At 36.2% G+C, this 19877-nt stretch overlaps 1 protein-coding gene across 1 annotated transcript; it reads left to right on the top strand.

The window, feature by feature from the left end:
* The first annotated feature begins 5143 nt into the window (after positions 1–5143).
* Positions 5144–19402, top strand: LOC136277471 (transient receptor potential cation channel subfamily V member 6-like). The gene is made up of 14 exons (XM_066159644.1): positions 5144–5281; positions 5710–5904; positions 6109–6395; positions 6924–7020; positions 13535–13825; positions 14261–14334; positions 14684–14866; positions 16423–16596; positions 17222–17371; positions 17737–17817; positions 18001–18175; positions 18574–18634; positions 18876–18942; positions 19065–19402. Exons 1-14 carry the CDS (start codon positions 5144–5146, stop codon positions 19111–19113), a joined length of 2022 nt encoding a protein of 673 aa, XP_066015741.1. The 3' UTR covers positions 19114–19402.
* Positions 19403–19877: the final 475 nt, after the last annotated feature.

The following is a 19877-nucleotide window of genomic DNA, read 5'->3' as shown; positions in this document are numbered from 1 at the left end:
CTTTGTCGACTCGCCATACTGGCTTCATCTGTAGTTAACTATTTTTTGTGCTCAGCATCTTTGTCGAAGATGACGGCTGTAGTATCCGTCCCTCCGCACACGGTGCGAGCCTACACTGTATCAGGTGATATTTCATTAAACTAGTTCCATCTATTATGGCGGGTGTTCATTGATGGTCTTACAACGGTCATAAGCCTGGACAGACTTCTTGCACTGATTTTAGGGATGAGATACAGACAGATTGTAACTTTCAAACGCACATCTTTCGTTGTAGTCACCATTTGGGTCACAGCTACAGCTGCAGCATTACTGTATTTTCTAAACCCCTGTATAACAGTCTGGCATGGCCGAATAGGTATACCCATGTGCTTAACTCTTTCATTTGCATCTTATACAAAGATTTCCCACACACTTCGTCGTCGGGTCCAAGTACAAGATCATGTTCAACAAGAACAACAGGTGCAGGTGGTATTAATTGTGTGTTATCTTCCACGTCACATAGTAATAACTTTCTCAACTGAGAGTGGATCATCATCGTCACAGTTGCTTGCATGGAGTATAACTGGTCTTTTAGCCTACTTAAATTCGTCGTTAAGTTCTGGAAATCAATGCTACAAATGACGTACGAACAATGTTCACAAACTGTCATTTTAGCACATGTATTGACTGATGTGAGAGCGTATGCTATCTTTTAGAGACGTACATAAGTAACTTTCTGTCATAAAAACGCACAGCCGCCTCCGTTCGCTGTTGTCTTAAACCTCTTAAACCTCTTAAACCTCTTAAACCTTAAGAGGAACTTTACGTTGGCATTGATCTATTGTAATTAAGCTGTTACATCTGTTGGGAATTTCAAGTTAATACTCTTTGCAACGGACAGCTTTTTTACTCTCACAGGGACATTTCAAAGATGTCATGGTGTAAGAGAAAGATAGCGACCTCTTTACTTTGGATGCATGTGTGTTTAACTATTTTCAGGCCATGTGATAATGATAACAAGAGAACTGTTTCTTTCAAGTTTCCTTTTATTCAAGTACATATATACGCACAATTTGCAAACGACAAAGGTGGAAATTCTCTTGAGACCTAAGCATAACATACAAGCTAAAGAGGTCTATTGCATACGGTTCAACTTTGATGAAAGCGTATATGTATAGGAAATCGTATGAACGCGAGTGCATTTCGTGATTTATGGGCACGAGTGATGTTTTGAAAGTTCTCAAAATTGCACGAGCCGTAGGCGAGTGCAATTTGAGAACTTTCAAAACATCACGAGTGACCATAAATCACGAAATGCACGAGCAGGTTCATACGATTTCTTATTTATTAAATTCTCGATAAAATTACTCCAACATTTTATCGAGTTGTTCGTGCTCGTATTCTTCCATTTTTGGGTTTACTTTTCGTTGAGTCGCCCATGTTTGCCAGACATTTAACCAGGTCTGTGTAGCTTTCAACGTGTTTTTGTTTTTCGCATTTTCTTTAAGTTGCTCAACGATGTTTTGGTTTGACAAAGCAAACCGGCTGTCAGCCATTTTTTTATAATTTGGTGTTCAAATTTGGCGCTTCCCCGGTGTTTCCATGGCAACTTCTCCGTATTGCACTCTATAACCTCTATTGCACTCTATAACCTATTTATGCATTCATCATTGACCAATCAGAAACGCAATATTTTGTTGAGTATATAATAAATAGAGGATATTACATGGCCGCGCGGGGATACGAGTTTTATATTTGAGTGCTGAAAGTATCTCTCACGAGTGAGCGAAGCTTCATCAGTATTTATAGCTACTGATGAAATTCCTACATAATTTCAAAATAACCGGCCGCGCGCCTGAGCGGGAAGCTCTCTCGTTATTGGCTAATCATGTTAGTAACCATGGTGACACCAATATCCTCACACGTGAAAGATAAAGATAGTATCTTCACTGCGCGCGATGACGATATGATTTTTTAGTAAAAGGAAAAATCCTGGTATTTCATCAGATCTATATAATAAACATACATACATACATTGTTTACATACATACATGCACAAGTTTACATACATACATACACACATACATAGTTTACATACATACCTGCACAAGTTTACATACATACATCATGACAAGTTTTTATTCGCTGTTGCGCGGAGGAAATCGTGTGCAATAACTTTTTAATTCGTCTACCAGCTTTTTTCCTCAATTTTACATCCGCCGAGAATTATAAAAGAAACAGTGACAGCTACGAGATGTTTCCGTTCCCTCTATCTTTTTTTTATAATCGATAATTTCCTCTTTATAAGTCCATTTACCGCGCTTTCCTTAAACAATTCATTGTGCTCCCCTCTTTTAAGACTGAGGAATTTGATTACAGTTGTCGTTTCAAAACTTTTTACCGCGAGCATGAGTAGCTCCATAGGAATGTGTGGCATAATGGTAGTTTGGTTTTCAAATGTTAATTTGACAACACTAAAAAACCTTGAACTATTGTTCCCTTTTGTTCCCAAGGAACAATAGGGAGTTTTATAAAAGGACATTACTGCGTTAAAAAAGGACCTCTTTATTGAAACAAAGGCAGGAGCTGTTTGTGAGCCATGTGTGCGGCCAAGTTACCGAACATTTTTCAAAATGAAGGCGCCCACTGTCAAATTTATGATATCACACAACCACTAGCAACTCTTGTTGTTACAGTTCTGTAATTTATTTCTTGTCCAATGATCACTTAGAAAATTACGTTTTATGTTGAATCAAATTGCTTCTTCATCTTGTAAATAATTTTAATAAGAAATATTCTGACCACACACTACCTCAACTGATCCAGTTAAATCTGGTACTTTCTTAATTAACTATCAAAACAATAGTAGGCTCTTAGCACTGATTAATCGTCCGAGTGAAGACAATTTTGAATGCACACAAGAATAATAAGTTATTTGCCGATTAAGCATTAGTTGAAACATTGAGCGTTAGTTGAGTTGCCTCAAGTTTATTCCATACTCACGGTGTAAAGACAAGCTCAGTTTTAACAGGCGGAACAAATCAGGTTAAACAGCTCTTGCTCTTGCTTTCGGTTCCTGCTCTCAGAGGGTGAACCTGTGTCTCTTCACCAGTCCACCATTGTCTCTCCCAGTACTCGTCTTATGGTGTATTCAAGGTGGGTTACGACAGGATTACCTTTGTAAATCTTTTCGTTGTCTAGATCAAATATTCTTTTTTGATCCAAGCCATCTGGGACCCAATCATTCTTGCTTCTTTCCGTGAAGAAAACCATAATCAGTTTTTTCACCAGTTCTTTGTTTCTTACGAACTCGTCATGTAGCACCTTTCCGTCGAAGGTGATCCAATCTTCTTCGATTTCTTGTTCCTTGTTTTGAATGAGGGATGAAGCAAGGCGTGACCCGACCAACACAAGACAGTCACTATTGCGAATTGCCCATGTAAAATCTTGTTTCTCTGCTAAAATACTGAGGATATTTTTCACTTCTGCAGTGTTTCGTAGTTTACCTGCCAAATAATCCAATAGTTTCTGGGCTTTGTTGCTTTCCAAGGCGCTGTTAGTGCACAAGTACAGAACGAATTTCATTTTTGACTCAAGCTATCGCGAGTTGTTAACAAAAGGGTTGAATTCACGACTTTCTTAAATGTCTTCGGTGAACTGAAATATATGACCTTAGTGATCGACTACGAGACAGCTCGTTTACGCACAGAAACAAATCAGAGAGAAGTAGCGAGGAAAAAAATTACAAAATCTTAGGGCAACAACGTTTGTAGCTTTGATTTATAGAAATGGCAAATGTGTGAAATGCATGCGGAATTCATGACAAAAAAAAATTCTCAACCATATCGAAGAGAATTTTTTCCCGAAATGCTATTCATTGCAAGAGCGAGCGCTTCATTAGAGCTCTCAAATTTCGAAGGCAAAATTGCTAAATACTCTTATCATTTTTAGGTGCTTGAATGTATTGTTGAAAGAAACACAATGTACAATCAGACGGGAATGACAATATGTGATATTAAAATATGTGATATGAAACTAACTTTTATTCATAATTAACATCGTTTGTTGAAAAGATAAGCTCAACAGAAAAACATTTTTTAACAACTGCACGTGTGCCCGCCGTTTCCTTTTGACCTGATAGCTATGTTTGCCTTCACTTCTTAAAAATCAGTATTTAGAAGCAAAACTAAATGCTGTTCCTTAGATGAATTTTGAAGCAGGCGAAAGCTCACGTCTCTTTACTTTCTACCGAAAGGACGTCAATTGGCTTTGGGAATAATACCTTTGAAATCAGGACGGTTAAAGTTACTAATCTAGATCCAATAACTGACATCGTCAACGTTTCGCGCACTAGTAACGAAAAGCGGCTCTCAGATTTCCTAAATCCATTTTGATAAGGTCTTTCTTTCCGATGGAACTCAGACTATTCCGAGACATAGAATAGTTTTACTGTATTAAATACATGTACTGACCGGTGCTTGACCTACTTTTATATAATTTTCCACTTGAATTATAATAATCGTTTTTAAAAATTTTCTGCGGTTTATCAGTGAAGAAATGTAAAATGGTTTCCGTGTTTACATAGCCTGATGTAAACACGCGGGAGGTTGGGAGAACACGAGATAAGCGCAGGAAGCCACGACGCGAAGCGGAGTGGTTTCCAGCCTATCGAGTTTTATAAAATAACTAATGAAAGAGGAACGAAAACCATGTTTACATACGCTCATGTAAAATGGTTTTATGGTCAATCAGAGCGCGCGTACTATTTGAATTATTTTATAATAATATATTAAACATTTGTGGCTAATGGACGATTAGAGTTCTGATGCAGTCTGTTGCTACCGGAGAAGAACCATTCTTGGACAAGAGGAGCGAAGACAGTAGAGGGGGGTCAATATATATCTACCAACTCAAGGAAACATTTTGAGTAAAAATTTTAGTCATCAGGACGACTTCGGAATATATTCGTTAAGTATTCGGAACTATTTCGGTTTTCTTCGCAAATGATCGATGTTTACGGGCTCACAACACTTGCGCCATGGTAGTAAACACGTCCCTGAAGCTCGCTTTCAGGTTTTCAAACTTTCTTGCGATTTGTGAGACAATCTGACCTCGAAATTTTGGTGCATTTATCCAACCGAAGTAGCCGATAGATGATCAAGAAATGCCAAGGAAAAAAGAAGAGTTATTAAAGCCTACTGAAAATGATAAGCTAAGCGGAGGAAATAAAATTCAAACTAGAGTTGATCGTCATCAGAAAGAGTTCGTGGAAGAGGAATTTGACGGGGAGTTCTGGTCCAAGGTAATGACAGATTGTTCCGTTTCCGAAAAAACTGTCCTTTTTAAACAATGCTGGAGTATGAATTCTTCTGCATAGATTTAATTGGATAGCTTGAATTTAGGCTTTGTTGACCATACGCTTAATTTAATAGCCACAATAGCAAATTATCGAGCATATATAATTTGCAAACATAGAAAAAATACTTAAAATTCGTTCAGTTGGATTGAATTTGGAATAGATAACTAGAACCCAATATGCGAACTGAGGAAAGGAAATATTTCAACGTCAATGCACCTTTGTCATGTTCAGGTAACTGTGGTATCCTGAGTGATGCATGGTCAACACATAACACGAAGAGTTCAGCTAGTCTCATGAGAACCTCAGGATAACTACATTTACGCTTAACGTCAGTATAGTTCAAACCCTAACCTTACAACCTTGGTTAACAGGTACATCAAAAGCAGAGACAAGGACTGTCCTGGAACATAGCCATGGATGAAGTTACCGTTGAAAAACTGATTCAGGAGTTTAAAAATAATGGGGAACTGGACTGTGAAGATCCAGCACTTTTTATGTTAAAAAAGTGGCCAGCATCAGAGCAATATCTAGAGAACCCTGACAAACTTACAGGTCTTGAAAAGCTGGTATGTGATTTACAAATGACATAACTCAAGTGCCTTGTGCAAAAAAAAAAAAAAAAAAAGTAAACGAATTGCATGGTAATTAGCCAGGAAATATTCATTGCTAGATATCTTATTTTCTATCCAGTAACATTCTGGAATATATATTTGGCAATGTTTTGGCATAATGCAGAGAACACACTGATCAAGGTTTATATCTTTTTGTAGATTAATCGACTATTAGGAATTCTGTTAGAAAGTGAACTGAACTCAGATGACAGATATGAGATGTTTAGAGATGAAGATGACAAAACAGGGAAGACATTGCTGCATTATGCAGCAGAACTGGGATTTTTGCATGTCACAAAAACACTTGTGAAGAAATGTCCTGGGCTGCTAGGTGTGGAGACAAAAGTGCATAAGAAAAGGCGAGCTCTGTTACCAGTAGAGGTGGCATTAGTAACAGAGAATGATGAAGTGGCAGCATATCTGATACGAGCAATGTGGAATGACAAGTAAAGTGTGCTAATTATTCATATCAACAGTTGCAGTGATCAACAGTTCCCTCACATTTGCCAGATACCTTTCCCACAGTTATCCATTGGTGACAAGTTTAAGTGATGAGAAAACAAACTGAACACACTGATTCCTCAGTATCCCTTTACACTTCTTGAATTGGATATAAAATTAATACAGGTAGAGATGGGGCAAGATTGATTAGCCCATCACATCTTCACATCTCTTTTCCACTGTTTATTTTGAAACAGCATTTGATAGGGAAAACTCAAGGAAATTTCAATAAAATTGGTTGCACAACTTTTTTTTTGAGGAATCACCCTTAACCCTATTAGTGCTGGAATTTTCTTCATCAGTTTGGGGCACCTTAACAATTAGTAACAAACACAGCTTGTAGAGATAGGCACATGTGTCCACTTTTGAAATGGTTATAAGGTGTAAGACATGACCCTTCCTAGTTTTAGGAAGAGTGAATTTTTTTTAATTGCAATTGATTGTCAGTCTTAATTTCCTCCTTAATTATTAAGGGCCCAGGGACTATTTTCATGGAAGCCAGGAAATATGTTAGAGCCTCAGCCATCTTTGTTCAGTTTCAAATCCATTATTGAGAACCCTAAAATGAAGGTGAGTATTTGTATTTACCAAATTGAGGCAAGGATGCTCTTTCAGTATCTTCAATAAATAAGGATATAGGTCTTTTTTACTCTAATCACATGCAAGGTATTGTGAAAGATGTAGTATGTTATTTACTAGTTATGACTGCACCAAATGATGTCACATTAAAAGGTCTGTGTTTACTAGCCCTGGTTGGGTCATTTAGTCAGGTTTAGGTAAGATTCTTTATTCTGACTGTACCTCTTTCCACCCAGGAGTACAAAATTAATTGTTGCCAGAAATCATAAAGGAAAATTGATGATATGTTGGGGTAACTTGTTAGTATAGACTACTATTTCATTCTAATAAGCGTTCATTAATAAAGGAAAGGACATCTCGATTAATTTTTATTAAATCATTGTTATTATTAATTAACATCCCTTACCAAAATTAAGTACACTTTTAGTATACTATTTCTGTAATCAAAGTGTACTGCAAATAAGTTACACAAAGTATACTTTCAGTAGACTTGAAGTATAGTTTACAGAGCTACTAAAAGTATACTTGTAGTATACTTGTTCCCACCTGAAATTGGAACACCCAAAAGTATACTTGAAGTATACTTGAAAGGTACTGAAAATTTTGCAGTGCACTTCAAGTATACTTCCTGAGTAAAACCACTAGTGGCAAACTGACAAGTACAGTATACTTAAAGTATACTTAGAGTGTATTCAAGATATTATAAATGAATGGCATACATACCTGCAGCCAGGTAAATTAATATGCACGAACAGGCATGCAACCACTAGTTCATACGGCATATGTTCAGCTGTATTATATACTTGGCCAAGTCAGATAAGCATTCAAGCAAAAGTATGAAATTCATGTCTTTAATTTATTTGGTACAACTGACCATGACAAATAACCTAAAATTTGTACAATAAAAGACTGCTTCTAAATTGTCTTTTGATGCAAAAATATATATTTTACAATGAAATCCATCATTGGATTATTTCATAAATTTTAACAATAAATTCCATGCAAATTAGAAATGACTCTCACAATGTTGGGATACTTAACAAAAACTATTCATTGTTTTAAAACGAAGAATATCTATAAAATGGACTTCATCATTCAATCATGTAAAACAGAAACAAATTTCATGAAAATCAGCAATGTCACTTACAATGTCTCTTGTTGGGATTAAAGCCAATAAAAAATGGTTGTTGTAAAATGTAATAATCAAAAAATTGACTTTGTTATTTAATAATTAGAGAAGCAAGCAAGCCTTGTGCAAATCATAATAGAAAATACCACAAAATCTGCAAAGAAAAAGAAACACAGGAGCTTAACTTTTTAGACTTATGCATGACAACAAGGTTGTGTTACTTTGGAAAGACTCATACCACAATCAATAATCCGAGATCACTTAGATCAAAGGAACTTCTGAATACTTGCTTGGAGTTGTTTTCCTCACTTTTTTTATATGGATGGTCCCAAAGTTTTTTTACAAGGCTGATCCCTGAGAAAGTCATGTTGATCAACATGTACAAGTGTACAAATTCCCAATAGTAATAAAATGACAAAAACACCAAATGCAATGTACTTACCCAAAATTGAGGAAACAATGTCAGCATTTAAGCCCTCTCTGGCATTTGCTCCGGTCAGATTCTTTCCCACTAGCCAGTGTCTAGTGGAAAATAATTGAAAACCACTAGCCAAAACTGAATTTTTACTAGTCTGTGGCTTGTTGGCTTCTGTTAGTGTCAAGCTTTGCAGTTACAATGACTTCAAAGAATATGTATGTTAATGCGCCATGCAAACCTGTGTGTGTGGATTGTATTTTCAAAGTTGAAAGCTAATATACAGTGTAATATAATTCTTCTGAGAAGATAACTTTGCTGTGCAGGCTTTTTCTAGTTTGTAGTACATGAAACTGCAATAAACCTGCAAGACTCCTGGCCTTGAATAATAACACCACAAACCAAATGAAAAGAAAAAGATTTATTGGAGCCGACGTGCTTGGTACTAAGAGTGTGGATTGAAAATTGTTTTGGCCAGAGAAAACTTCTGTAAAGAGGACTGCGAATAACGCGAAGAGGCTAGAAACAAACTAAACAGAACTGCGCTAAGCGCGGACCAAACCCTTGCGAAATGGCTTTTGGAATTCCTAGGAATTCCTAGGAATTCCAACTCAGAGAACCAATGACTTTCCCTGAAAAGCTGTAAATCTAAAAAATTCCTAGGAATTTCTGGGAATTTCTGGGAATTTCTGGGAATTTTTAGGAATGTTTAAGAATTACTGGGAATTTTAAGCAAAAATGTGAGGCTAATGATATAAAATAAATACTTTAAATTAAAAAAAACCCAGCTAAAATTCAAGTATTCAATGAAATTTATTTAGAAGCTTAATTAAGGCTTACATGTAAAATATTTTTGATTAATTATTAACATCAATGTGTGGTAATATAAGGATGGAATTTGATCTATTTTTCTTTTCTTGAAAACTTCATACGGATTAATCCTCAATTACAGCTACTCATATAAAATAGTTCTAATCAATCATTAAATTTGGTTTGACACAAATTGTGAATAAAATCTGTTGATTCTTTTCCATAAAATACAATATCTTAAGTTATATTTATATAGTTATATTCTTGGGAGTGAAGGGGCTAATTACAGACAAATAAAATTGATTTTTTGATTAAAATCTTGTTGTAACTGTAACAATAAATTAGAATGAAGTTATCCTAAACTGCAAACTTAGCTGCTGTTTGTACTGTTTGTATTTTTTCCTGGACTCACAATGAGTTGGCCTTGAATGAGGTTGTCAACAAGAACCTTGACCATTTTGTATCTGGATTCCTTGACATCTGAATTTGAAAAAAAATAATATATTAAAATATATATGTTTAAAGCTCAGACCAGGCTTTTAAGATGGCTATGAGGAAAAGGGCATTCATTGGATTCTCAAATTGAGAAATCTCTGTTATATTGAGTGACTTTTATATTGGAGTTAGTACATCTCTCTCATGGATTTTACTAAAAAAGGGCTGAATACATTATTTTGTTTTTACCAAGGAGGGCTTCTTTATGTACTAAGGTTTGTTATGAATCTTGAATGTTCCCAAACGTGACTGGAGAAATCTTGAAACCTTACTGATAGGTTTATTTCATTGTAAAGCATAAGCTTAAGAAACTGCGGCATGCAAGTGACCGATTCGATTCTCAGAATTATTCTAGTTTCAGTTGCGCCGAGCGTTATGTAAGCTTAATTCAACCCGCTACATCTGTTCTTTTATAAGATTTTGATCACAACGAATATCGCAATTTTTACTCACCACAAACTTTCAAAATCGTAGCTTTACAGATGGCCACTCGACCCTTGTTTGTACCGGTCCATATGTCAACTGTTGTCCCTTCTTTTAACTCCACGGCGCCAACGACTTTCTTCTCTTTTACAACACTCACGCTATTCTCGTTTTCCCATTGAACCACAATAAAAGCTATCTTTAGAAATGTTATATTAAGCAAAACAGTTGAGAAAAGCGATCAACCGATGAAAAGTACATTCAAAGATGAGCGCCAAATGGAGTCTTCTTTGTTTCCGATCACGGGCATGATCACGTGGATCTTTTAGGACTTGTCATTGGCTAGCAAAGTGAATCCGCTGGCTTGCCGATTGCAGTGTTAAGAGAAGCGCCTAACTTTATTCTGACTTCTCCGACTGGTTCTCTGCTTCTAGAAGATGGACAGCTTGGTGATATAAATAAAGATGTGAGCTCACTCTATGTAGAAATAATCGAAAAGAATCGATCGTATTACAAATGCACGATTTGTGGCCGAAAGTTGTCGAGGAAAAAAAGACTCGAAACTCACTTGAGTTGTATTCATGGCAAAGGTGAGAAATAACACAAGCCAATCACAGTTTTGAATGCGACTACAAATCGTCTTTTACCCTCATATTTATAAAAGAAGGATACCACATTCGGAAGTGTAAGAGATACATAGATGATCCCAGTGTACCAGTACCTAAATCTACAAAGCTTGACCGTAGCAAGCGTTCAGCAACACGTTCCAACACCGCCATCTCGATTCCTCAGTCAGTCGTTTCCACTGAACTTAAAGCAGTATTGACAACAGAGTAGAGTGCGTCTTACAAAGGAAAAACATTTGTGCAAGAGACAGGAGTAGCTATATGCGATTACCGAGGTGCGTTGGAACTCTGGTCCACAAATAGTTATGCGCTGCCCGAAGTATAAAACAATTTTGTTGATAGCTGACAGACAGAAGAACAACAAGTAAACTTAAGAGCTGTTATTATTGAAGTGTGACTAGCACTTTTCATTTTTATATAAAGAAGGACTTGTAATTTGCACCAAAAATAAAAAGATGTAATATTTTTTTGGGAGATCCAGTGATTGGGACATTTAAGAAATTAAGTTATGAAAGGAAACTTGGTTGGTACTTCTCACTACTAACAAGTCTTGTTGACAAATATTTTCAGATAAGAGTTTCAAATAAAGTAAATTGAAGACGTCATATAAAAGGTGTTTTTCCTCAAAGGGTACATTGACTACCTCTGTCTTGTCTGCATGCCAAATGTTTGCAAAGTGTGTGGATGATCCACAAGTATTGGAACTCTTACAAAAATGTTTTGTAAGAATAAAAACAGCAAAACAAATTACAGCAATTAGTCATGAAAATAGAGCATAAAACTGAAAAAAAGCAGGAACAACAATCATGAAAAAAGAAAGATTAATTAGGTGTTGAATTTGTTTGTCTAAGGCATGAAATTTCTACTAAAAGTATTGTCAACAAAAGGTCTCTGACAGTGTTTGAGGCAACTGAGCTTGACTGTTCCAAGGTTTTCTAACAAAGACAACCAGTAATGTACGTTAGGGAAGTAAGATAACAATGTAATTATTGTTAATTATTGTAAAAATTGGCAATTTCCATTTAACATAACTGACAGCTGGTTCATGAGAAAATCCATATTAATGTAAAGATTTACTAAAACTTAGTTTGAGTAATAAATTTCATGATCTTTAAGTTATAAACATGTACATGTATGTATATCTCTTGGTAAGTTTTGTATAGCATACCTTTTATTGAGCCAAAGTTTTAAGCCTCTGAAATTACTCTTTTTCTTAAAACCTTCACATTCAAGGTATTGAGAATTTCTTAGAATTTATGTGGACCTCAGGGTATTAAAATTGCCTCAAATTCAATTCCCAGGAATTCCCAAGAGTTCCACACTTCTTAAATTATAGGTAGTTTGTAAAGCTGAGAATTGCAAACCGAATTCCCAGTTTTCTGGGAATTTCTGGGAATTCCTAGGAATTCTCAAAAATTCCCAACTATGCAAATTAACTCTGATTTAAAAAGCTTGGAATTACTGGGAATTAGGCAAGAACGAATAATCAAAAAAAATGTTACATTTGGATCTAACAGTACAGTATACCTGTAAACCAGCCAATCTGATTGTGTAAATGTATATGATCTTATCGACTGAAGCCTAATTAGTACCTTTTTAGTATAGTTATTTCCTACTACTCTCATTTGTGTGAGACATTAAAGTAATTATGATCTTTATCAACTGAAGCATCAGTACTTTTTCAGTAGAGTTATTTCCCACTTAATCAGACCTGAACTTGATTTACATTTGTGTCAAACATTTAAAGTATACTTGTACCCTACATCAACAACAAAGAAAATGATTTTCATTTGAGCAGTATACTTAAAGTGTACTTGTACCCTACATCAACAACAAAGAAAATGATTTTCACTCGAGCAGTATACATAAAGTATACTTGTACCCTACATCAACAACAAAGAAAACGATTTTCCCTTGAGCAGTATACTTAAAGTGTACTTCAAAAATGGTACTGCAGATGTACTTAAGTAAGTGCAGTACTATTGAAGTATTATTGAAGTATGATTGCAGTATAACCACTATTGACGCAGTATACTTGTAGTATACTTAAAGTATACTTCAAGGCTATCTTTTTTGGTAAGGGATCTTTTCAATTATCAGCCCCTTGAGTGAGGCTTATAACCTAGAACACCTAGAAGAGATAACAAAAAACAATAATACAATTGTACAACCTCATCAGCTTAAAGCTTGCAAAAGGCAAGATAGGAAGTGAAATAGACTAGAGAGTGCTTAAAGCACATCACCTGAAAAGGTTAAAATGTCAGGAATTAGACTGCCTGTTGAAAAAACTTTTTCAACCATTGTCCATGTATGTTTATGTGCTTAGTATTCAAGCCTTTGAATATGAGGTTTGACCTAAGTAATAACCTTGTTACATATGACAAAACTTGCTACCTTTTGTACGTAAATCACAGTGATGTCATATACTTATGAGTTTCCTGCCTCTATCATAACCAGATTAACCTTAGTGTCACTCATTGATAAAAAAGGGTTTGGTAACTATAATATGCAATTGTGAAGATGCAATGTATCAATGTTTTGATTGCTACATGCTTACATTAAATTTTTTTGTGGAACTTGCTCTTAATTTTTGTGGCATATTTTCAGAAAACAGTTGTGGCTGTGTTAGACCAGATGGTGAAACCACACTGGCCCTACCTTCCAAAACGCAAGGAAAGTTATGAAAGTGAAGAAGAGAAAAAGGCAATTGAAGGGGCCTGGAGTACAATCACTGACATTCCTTTGAATTACCACTTCCTTTATCATATTTTGGATGGTGATGAAGGAGGAAGACCTCCAAAGATTATAACCTCAGTAGGGGGAAAGGAGACAGATAATGAATATTTCAATCAGAGAGACAAGTCATGCTTACACATGATTGCTAAGACCTACAAAAAGGTAACTTTTAAATGAGGGTATTAAGAAAAAATCAAAGTAGAATGCTAGTTGGCTTATTACCCTAATCTGTGTCTCTCCAGCTGTGGAACATCATAACAAGGGTGACTTACAGCACTTGTAGTGTAAATAGAGATGACATTAAATAATGTACACTTTACCAGATAAAACATTTCATTACTTAAATGATTATGGAAGGTTATGAGGTGGACTTACAATTAAGGAAGAGAAAATAACTAGGAAAACTATAGTGTCCTTCCAGACACACTTTGTGGGATCCTAATGATCATACTCTAACCTTTATTAACTTTCCTCTCCCTCTCCTAAAGCATTTTTGCTGGCTACAAAATATTGACCTGAATCAAAAAGCATTTAATCACTTCACTCTTTGGTCATCCACACTCATTTCACAGATTCTTGCTTCATTTTCGTTTTCAGGAGGCTTTGCAACATCCTGTGGTGAGAATGTTGATAAAAAGAAAATGGGACAGTTATGGCCAATGGTTTCTTTGGTAAACTTGTTTTATTGTTACCTGTGTAGGGTTTTTTTAATGAATCACATGACATTTTTTTTCAAATAGACAAGTGTAAGATCCCTTAGCTCAGACCCCTTCCCATAGAAATAAGGGATTCATGTCAAAACTCATGATCTTGAAGAGCAAAAAAGTGAATTAATACGTTACTTTAGATTGACAAATTTTATTTGTATTTTTTAACCAAATATATATGGTTAAGGAACTAGAGCGAATGTTTTATTGACTTTCTTGAATTTCTTAAATTTGTGAATCTAAAATTCAAGGTATGAGTCATAAACCTTAAGATAAAATCATGTATTCATAAAATGCACTTTTCCGTCAACAGCTTTCAAGCTGCATTTTACGTCATCTTTGTGCTATTACTGTCATATTCGTTGCTGTATGGTTCTACCAAAGTGGATCCTATTCAGTACAGAGGTGTGGCAGATTTACTTCGTGGGCTTTGTGAGGTTGTCACTCTCCTCGCGGTTTTGTTTTACATCTGCGAAGAAATCAGTCAAATGAGAATGTAAGTAAAACTACTTCCAAACAGTGGCAAAATATAATTATTGATCTTTGAAAAGCACCAGAACACCCATCAGCTTTAGCAACATTTGTCACCATACTGGACTATTATGGTTGTAGTGCGTGAACCATTTACTTGATTAACGCGTCATCCGTCCCTTTTTTGTAGGTTTTCTCCGTGTTAAAAAAAAATTGGTTTGATTAACAGATTCTGTAAATCAATGCCTTTTATATATGTCAATTATTATTGCTGCCTTTAATGCTGTTGCTCTTGAAATCACGTCTCTAAGCTACAGTCGAAACTCCTTTATCGGCAACTTCTCTACAACAGTCGCCTCAATCCCTGCAATGGCTACCAAGGGCGTTCCAGGTGCTAAAATGATCGACGATGGCCTTTTAATAATTAACGACTGTAACTGTCGCCAAATGCATAACAACTCGTCCAAGCAGACAATTCTTGACAGTTTCATTTCACTAAAGATGAATTATGATGATTGCGATACTAAGAACGAGAGTTCTACTCAACAATTAGATTATGGCCTCGAGATTCTTATTGCATGAGAGTCGGTGACTGCGAAGCCCGAAATCAACTATAACGCATAAAGGTCGGCAGCGAATGATTTAATTACTTCAGTATAACTCCACTTGTCGTTCAAAACTAAGCAAAAGACACGCTCAAGTATTTACCGAGATATTATTTTGTTTAAAACCGCACATCGTTAAGCTACTCACTTGTCGAGGCATATATCGCGTATTATGATCCATCAAATATTTTTGCTTGCTCACCATTGATGTAAACGCGTCACGCGACCGAATATTCCCCAGCGAAAACTGGGGGTTATCCGAGAATATCATCCAAGTGATATTCCACAATTTTCGAACCTTACGTCCACTACGGTAGGTCTTAGTTCAAAATTTAATTCAAGATGAGAGAGCGTTTTGTGGTTGTTACAGAAGAAGGGAAATATTTTTTTGTTCATAAAGTCGAACTAGAGAACACTCATAAGGAAATTTCCCTCGCAGCGAACAGTGAGCTCAGTCGTAGAAATTTTTTCACGCGCGTTGAAAAATATTTGAAGGATGATAAACACCATAGTCTATATTTTTTCGCGAAAATATGCTCGAAAACCTTTCGCATCTTGGAACAGACATTGTCCGCAGACAAATATCCGTGCATATTTTCGCGCCAATTTGAGGATATTGTTTATATAAAAGTGGGTAGTGCAGCCAATCATTTCTCTGCATTTGGGATAGAACGCTTAGAGAATTGTTCGGGAGTTTTTTTAAGGTTTCCGTTTTGATTTCTTTGTCGTTGATACATCTACTGTGTTATTTTACTTATTTATGTGCTACATTTTGTTTTCTTTTAATGAATGAAAATGTCCTGCTATTCGAAAGAAATAGGTGTCACTTTACGCCCCTACCTCTTTACAGAGACTGCTTTCCACCGCCCGACTGTTTCTGAATTTCTTTTTAGTAGAAATACTATGAAAGGGAAGGGTGGAATACAGCGAGCCAGCGAGTGCTCAAGGCAAGACTTACAAAACCTTTATCTTGCAGTGAAAGGCAATCATATTTCACCCAGTGGATGACCTTGTTTGACTGGTTAGGTCTGTTGTTGATCCTGTGTATAATACCCTTGCGGTTCACTGGTAGCAAAGCACAATGGTTGGTAGGATCATTAGCCGTCTTGTTCAACTTCCTCAGGATATTTAAGTTTGCTTGCGTGACAAGGTAAATATCTTACAATGCAAGCTCAAATTTTCTACCCTTAAAGGACATTCTTTAGATTGAGAAACTAGCGTATAATATTTTCATCTGCATGAGTCAAATGCACCATGAACGCAAACGCACCACTCAAGTGGGACGAGAGTTATTCTTGTTGGGGAACGCACCCCTAACCCTAAAGTGGGACGAAAGTTATTCTTGTTGGGGAGCTTTCGGTACTAGAAATGTAAAGGGCTCACTCGATATTTTTGATGCAATATCAGATTTTTTTTACCTTGAAGCGCAATTTGCTTTCTCGGGTGCTGGTTGCATTTAGTCATTTCACAATAATCCGTTTGTTGCAAAATTTGAACTGATGGAACTAAGATTTGACTGCCAGTCGTAAAAACTCAAATTTTTATGTTCCTCCGATAAAATAGCTTGCTTGAAAATATGAAAAAGGTGCCATTCTAAGCAGGGCATTTCATGTGCCAAATGTGGATTTTGAGTTAAACTTTTATTTGTATGCAATTTGCACACCTTGGTTTAAAAAAATAGTTAAGATTGTATTTTAAGTAAAATGGGTGTATGGAACCTCACTATTTATTATGTAACATAGTTCTTATCCAACAAAGCCTTTCATCTTTTCCAGGACTACAGGATTATACACAAAAACCCTGGCTAAGATTATTCAGGAGGACTTGACGCGGTTTATGGCAGTTTTTATTGTGATGTTTCTTCCCTTTTGTTTTGCCTTGTTTTTATCGCTACGTCAAGGTTCTAATCAGCACCATCAATTCAGGTACGTCTGAATTTCTCAGATCGTTGCACACCTCCTTCCCGCTGATTCTCTTTGGAATTATTATATAACTTACTGGTGCTTAGGGGGCTAAAAACGATTACCTTATTTTTCATTATCATTCGTATGACGGACAGTTCCAACATATTATTATTAAAAAAATAATAATGACATGATTACATTTACAACTTGTTCAGCGATGATTTGGTTTGGATTTTGCCACCAACTGAGCTGAATAGAATTTGTGGTTGGTACGGGTTACTTAGGTGCTTATACGCTTATGGTGATTTTTACTGACTTATTTTTACCAACTTTTTACCCATTTTAAATTGCTGAGAGCAGTTACTTTTGCTTCCTTTTACATTTAGTGACTTAGGAGATGTTTTGTTGAGAGGATTTCGAGCGTTGTTCGAACAAAGACCAATTGCGGAAGACTACTCAAGCTTCAAGTAAGGTTATGATTGGTACCTCTCGACAGAAGTTGTGACAGAGTTAACTGATTCTGCGTTCAGCGAAATAGCCGAGCGCCTATTTACGTCATATTACGTTGCTGTTGCGCTGCGCAGTGGTAAATGTTTGGATTTGAATGCAATGAACTTCTCCAAGTTTTTCTTATTTGTATTTTGTTGCAGCTGGCTCTCAATATTGTTAATGCTGGCGTACATGGGGACCGTAATTGTGATTCTCCTCAACATACTCATAGCACAGATGAGCACTACCTACATTCAGGCCAAGAAAATCGCTCGTGTGGAGTATGATGTGGATCGTATTTTACAGCTCACTCGCATGGAAAGATTTCCTTTTCTGGTATGTTTCTTTAAAGTTTGAAGACTAAGTGTGGACTAAATTATAAATAGGTGGGCGTTATTAAGGGTTTGAGGTCATGTCAGCACGGTGTGCATGCACTTATGATATGTGTGATTTAGGTGGGAAGAATGCGGAGGGAAAGCACTTTAAGAGGATTAATGAAAAGATGCCTCACTTTTGAGAGTGTCATTGTGTACAACTAGCATTGCCAATATAATTTGAATGAAATCTTACCCGATAAGTGCCTCACATTTTACTTCTGGCTTCGAAAAGTCATGACATTTCAGTATAGCCCAAACTTTTGTCTTGGTAGGTCGTGGCTAGGTTGTTAATGTGTTTACTTCCACAGAGATGAATTTTTTAATGAAATCAGTCGTGAATTTGATTGCATTTTATAGAATTTGCGCGTAAAGTACTACAAGGAAGGAGAATGGATCAGTGAAAAGAAACTTGCGGAAGGTTTGTTGTTAATCAAGATAGTCCAAAGTCTTTTTGTTTCGATGTTGCCAGTGATTGACCCGGAGCCCTGAAAAATGGAAAAAATTGGAAAAAATTGGCAAAAGGGAAGGTGAAGGAGAGGTTGGTCTTTTCCACTCAACTGTTTCCAAATAACATTTAATGATAAAAGAAAAAAGTTTTTAAATGGTTGCATCTTACAGTTTTCCGATGGATGCAATCTAAATGCTTTACTTTTTCCTAGAGCTTCTAGAATTTAGTGAAGATCGGAATCCTTGGGAATCAGTGGAAGAAAAACTTAGTGCGATAAGGTGAGAATCATTCGTTCATCACGTTTCACCCAGGCGCCCTCCGCGTATCTTTGCAGCCAATCGACCCGCATTTTGGCGCCCATAACGTTTTGTTAAATATATCAATCAATTTATTTCCGTAGGGATACGATGCGAATGATGGTGAAACAGATGAGGCCTGGAAGAAAATGAACAGCTGCTTGTTACAGTGGCCACAATAAGACTCTGTTTTATTTCAACTTGTTTTTCCTTTGAGCTTTTTTTTTACTCCTTAAATGCGAAAATCTCGAGCAATTTCTTCCTAATAGTTTGGATATGAAAGTGAATGGTGCGTTAACAAGAACAATCACAGCAGCAGTAACGTAAACAAAATATAAAACACCAAACAAACAGTGAGCAGTGGAGTGACGCAAACTCGAACTAATCGGAATTACTCCACAATCAGGTGTAGAGCGTTTTAGGCAACCAGTCGCTAACATTAGCTTATAAATTCACTGATTTTCTCGTTGATGTATTCTTAGAGAAATATTAAGCATAGCTCGATACATAAACAGAAATGTCAGCTTTTTAAATTCATTTATTCGCCTGGATTATGTGGCTGCTTCAGCCTCATTCGACGAAAAAAACGGGAAACACATTAGTAGAAGAAATATGTTTGTGTGTATTGCACCTCCTATTAAATTTTTATCGCGATTATTCTGCCTGCAATAAGCCCCTTTTTCATTCATCTGCAGGTTTTCCGTATTTGAATTAAGAAATAATTTGTCCTAACAACACCTGCCTAGTGAAGATTAGTGAAAACTTTCTTAATCAAAATTATTTGAATGAACTTGACATTCTCAATAGCGCTTAATCTCACGGCTTTTAACATGCGTGCACGTACTATCAGTTTGGTCAAAAAAGGAGTCAATTTTTTCCCCTTGGGAAAAGGAAACACTTCTTCAATAGAAAGCAAT

The sequence above is a fragment of the Pocillopora verrucosa genome, chromosome 12 (genome assembly GCF_036669915.1).
Source record: "Pocillopora verrucosa isolate sample1 chromosome 12, ASM3666991v2, whole genome shotgun sequence".
NCBI classification, from domain to species: domain Eukaryota; kingdom Metazoa; phylum Cnidaria; class Anthozoa; order Scleractinia; family Pocilloporidae; genus Pocillopora; species Pocillopora verrucosa.
This window is presented reverse-complemented; position numbering and strand designations above follow the sequence as displayed.

Excerpts from the sequence above, each read along its gene's own strand:
- LOC136277471 (XM_066159644.1), top strand. The coding sequence starts at position 5,144 with ATGCCAAGGAAAAAAGAAGAGTTATTAAAGCCTACTGAAAATGATAAG. Across the intron at positions 14,335-14,683 it reads TATGGCCAATGGTTTCTTTG|CTTTCAAGCTGCATTTTACG; the intron begins GTAAACTTGTTT and ends TTCCGTCAACAG. Across the intron at positions 14,867-16,422 it reads GAAATCAGTCAAATGAGAAT|TGAAAGGCAATCATATTTCA; the intron begins GTAAGTAAAACT and ends TTTATCTTGCAG.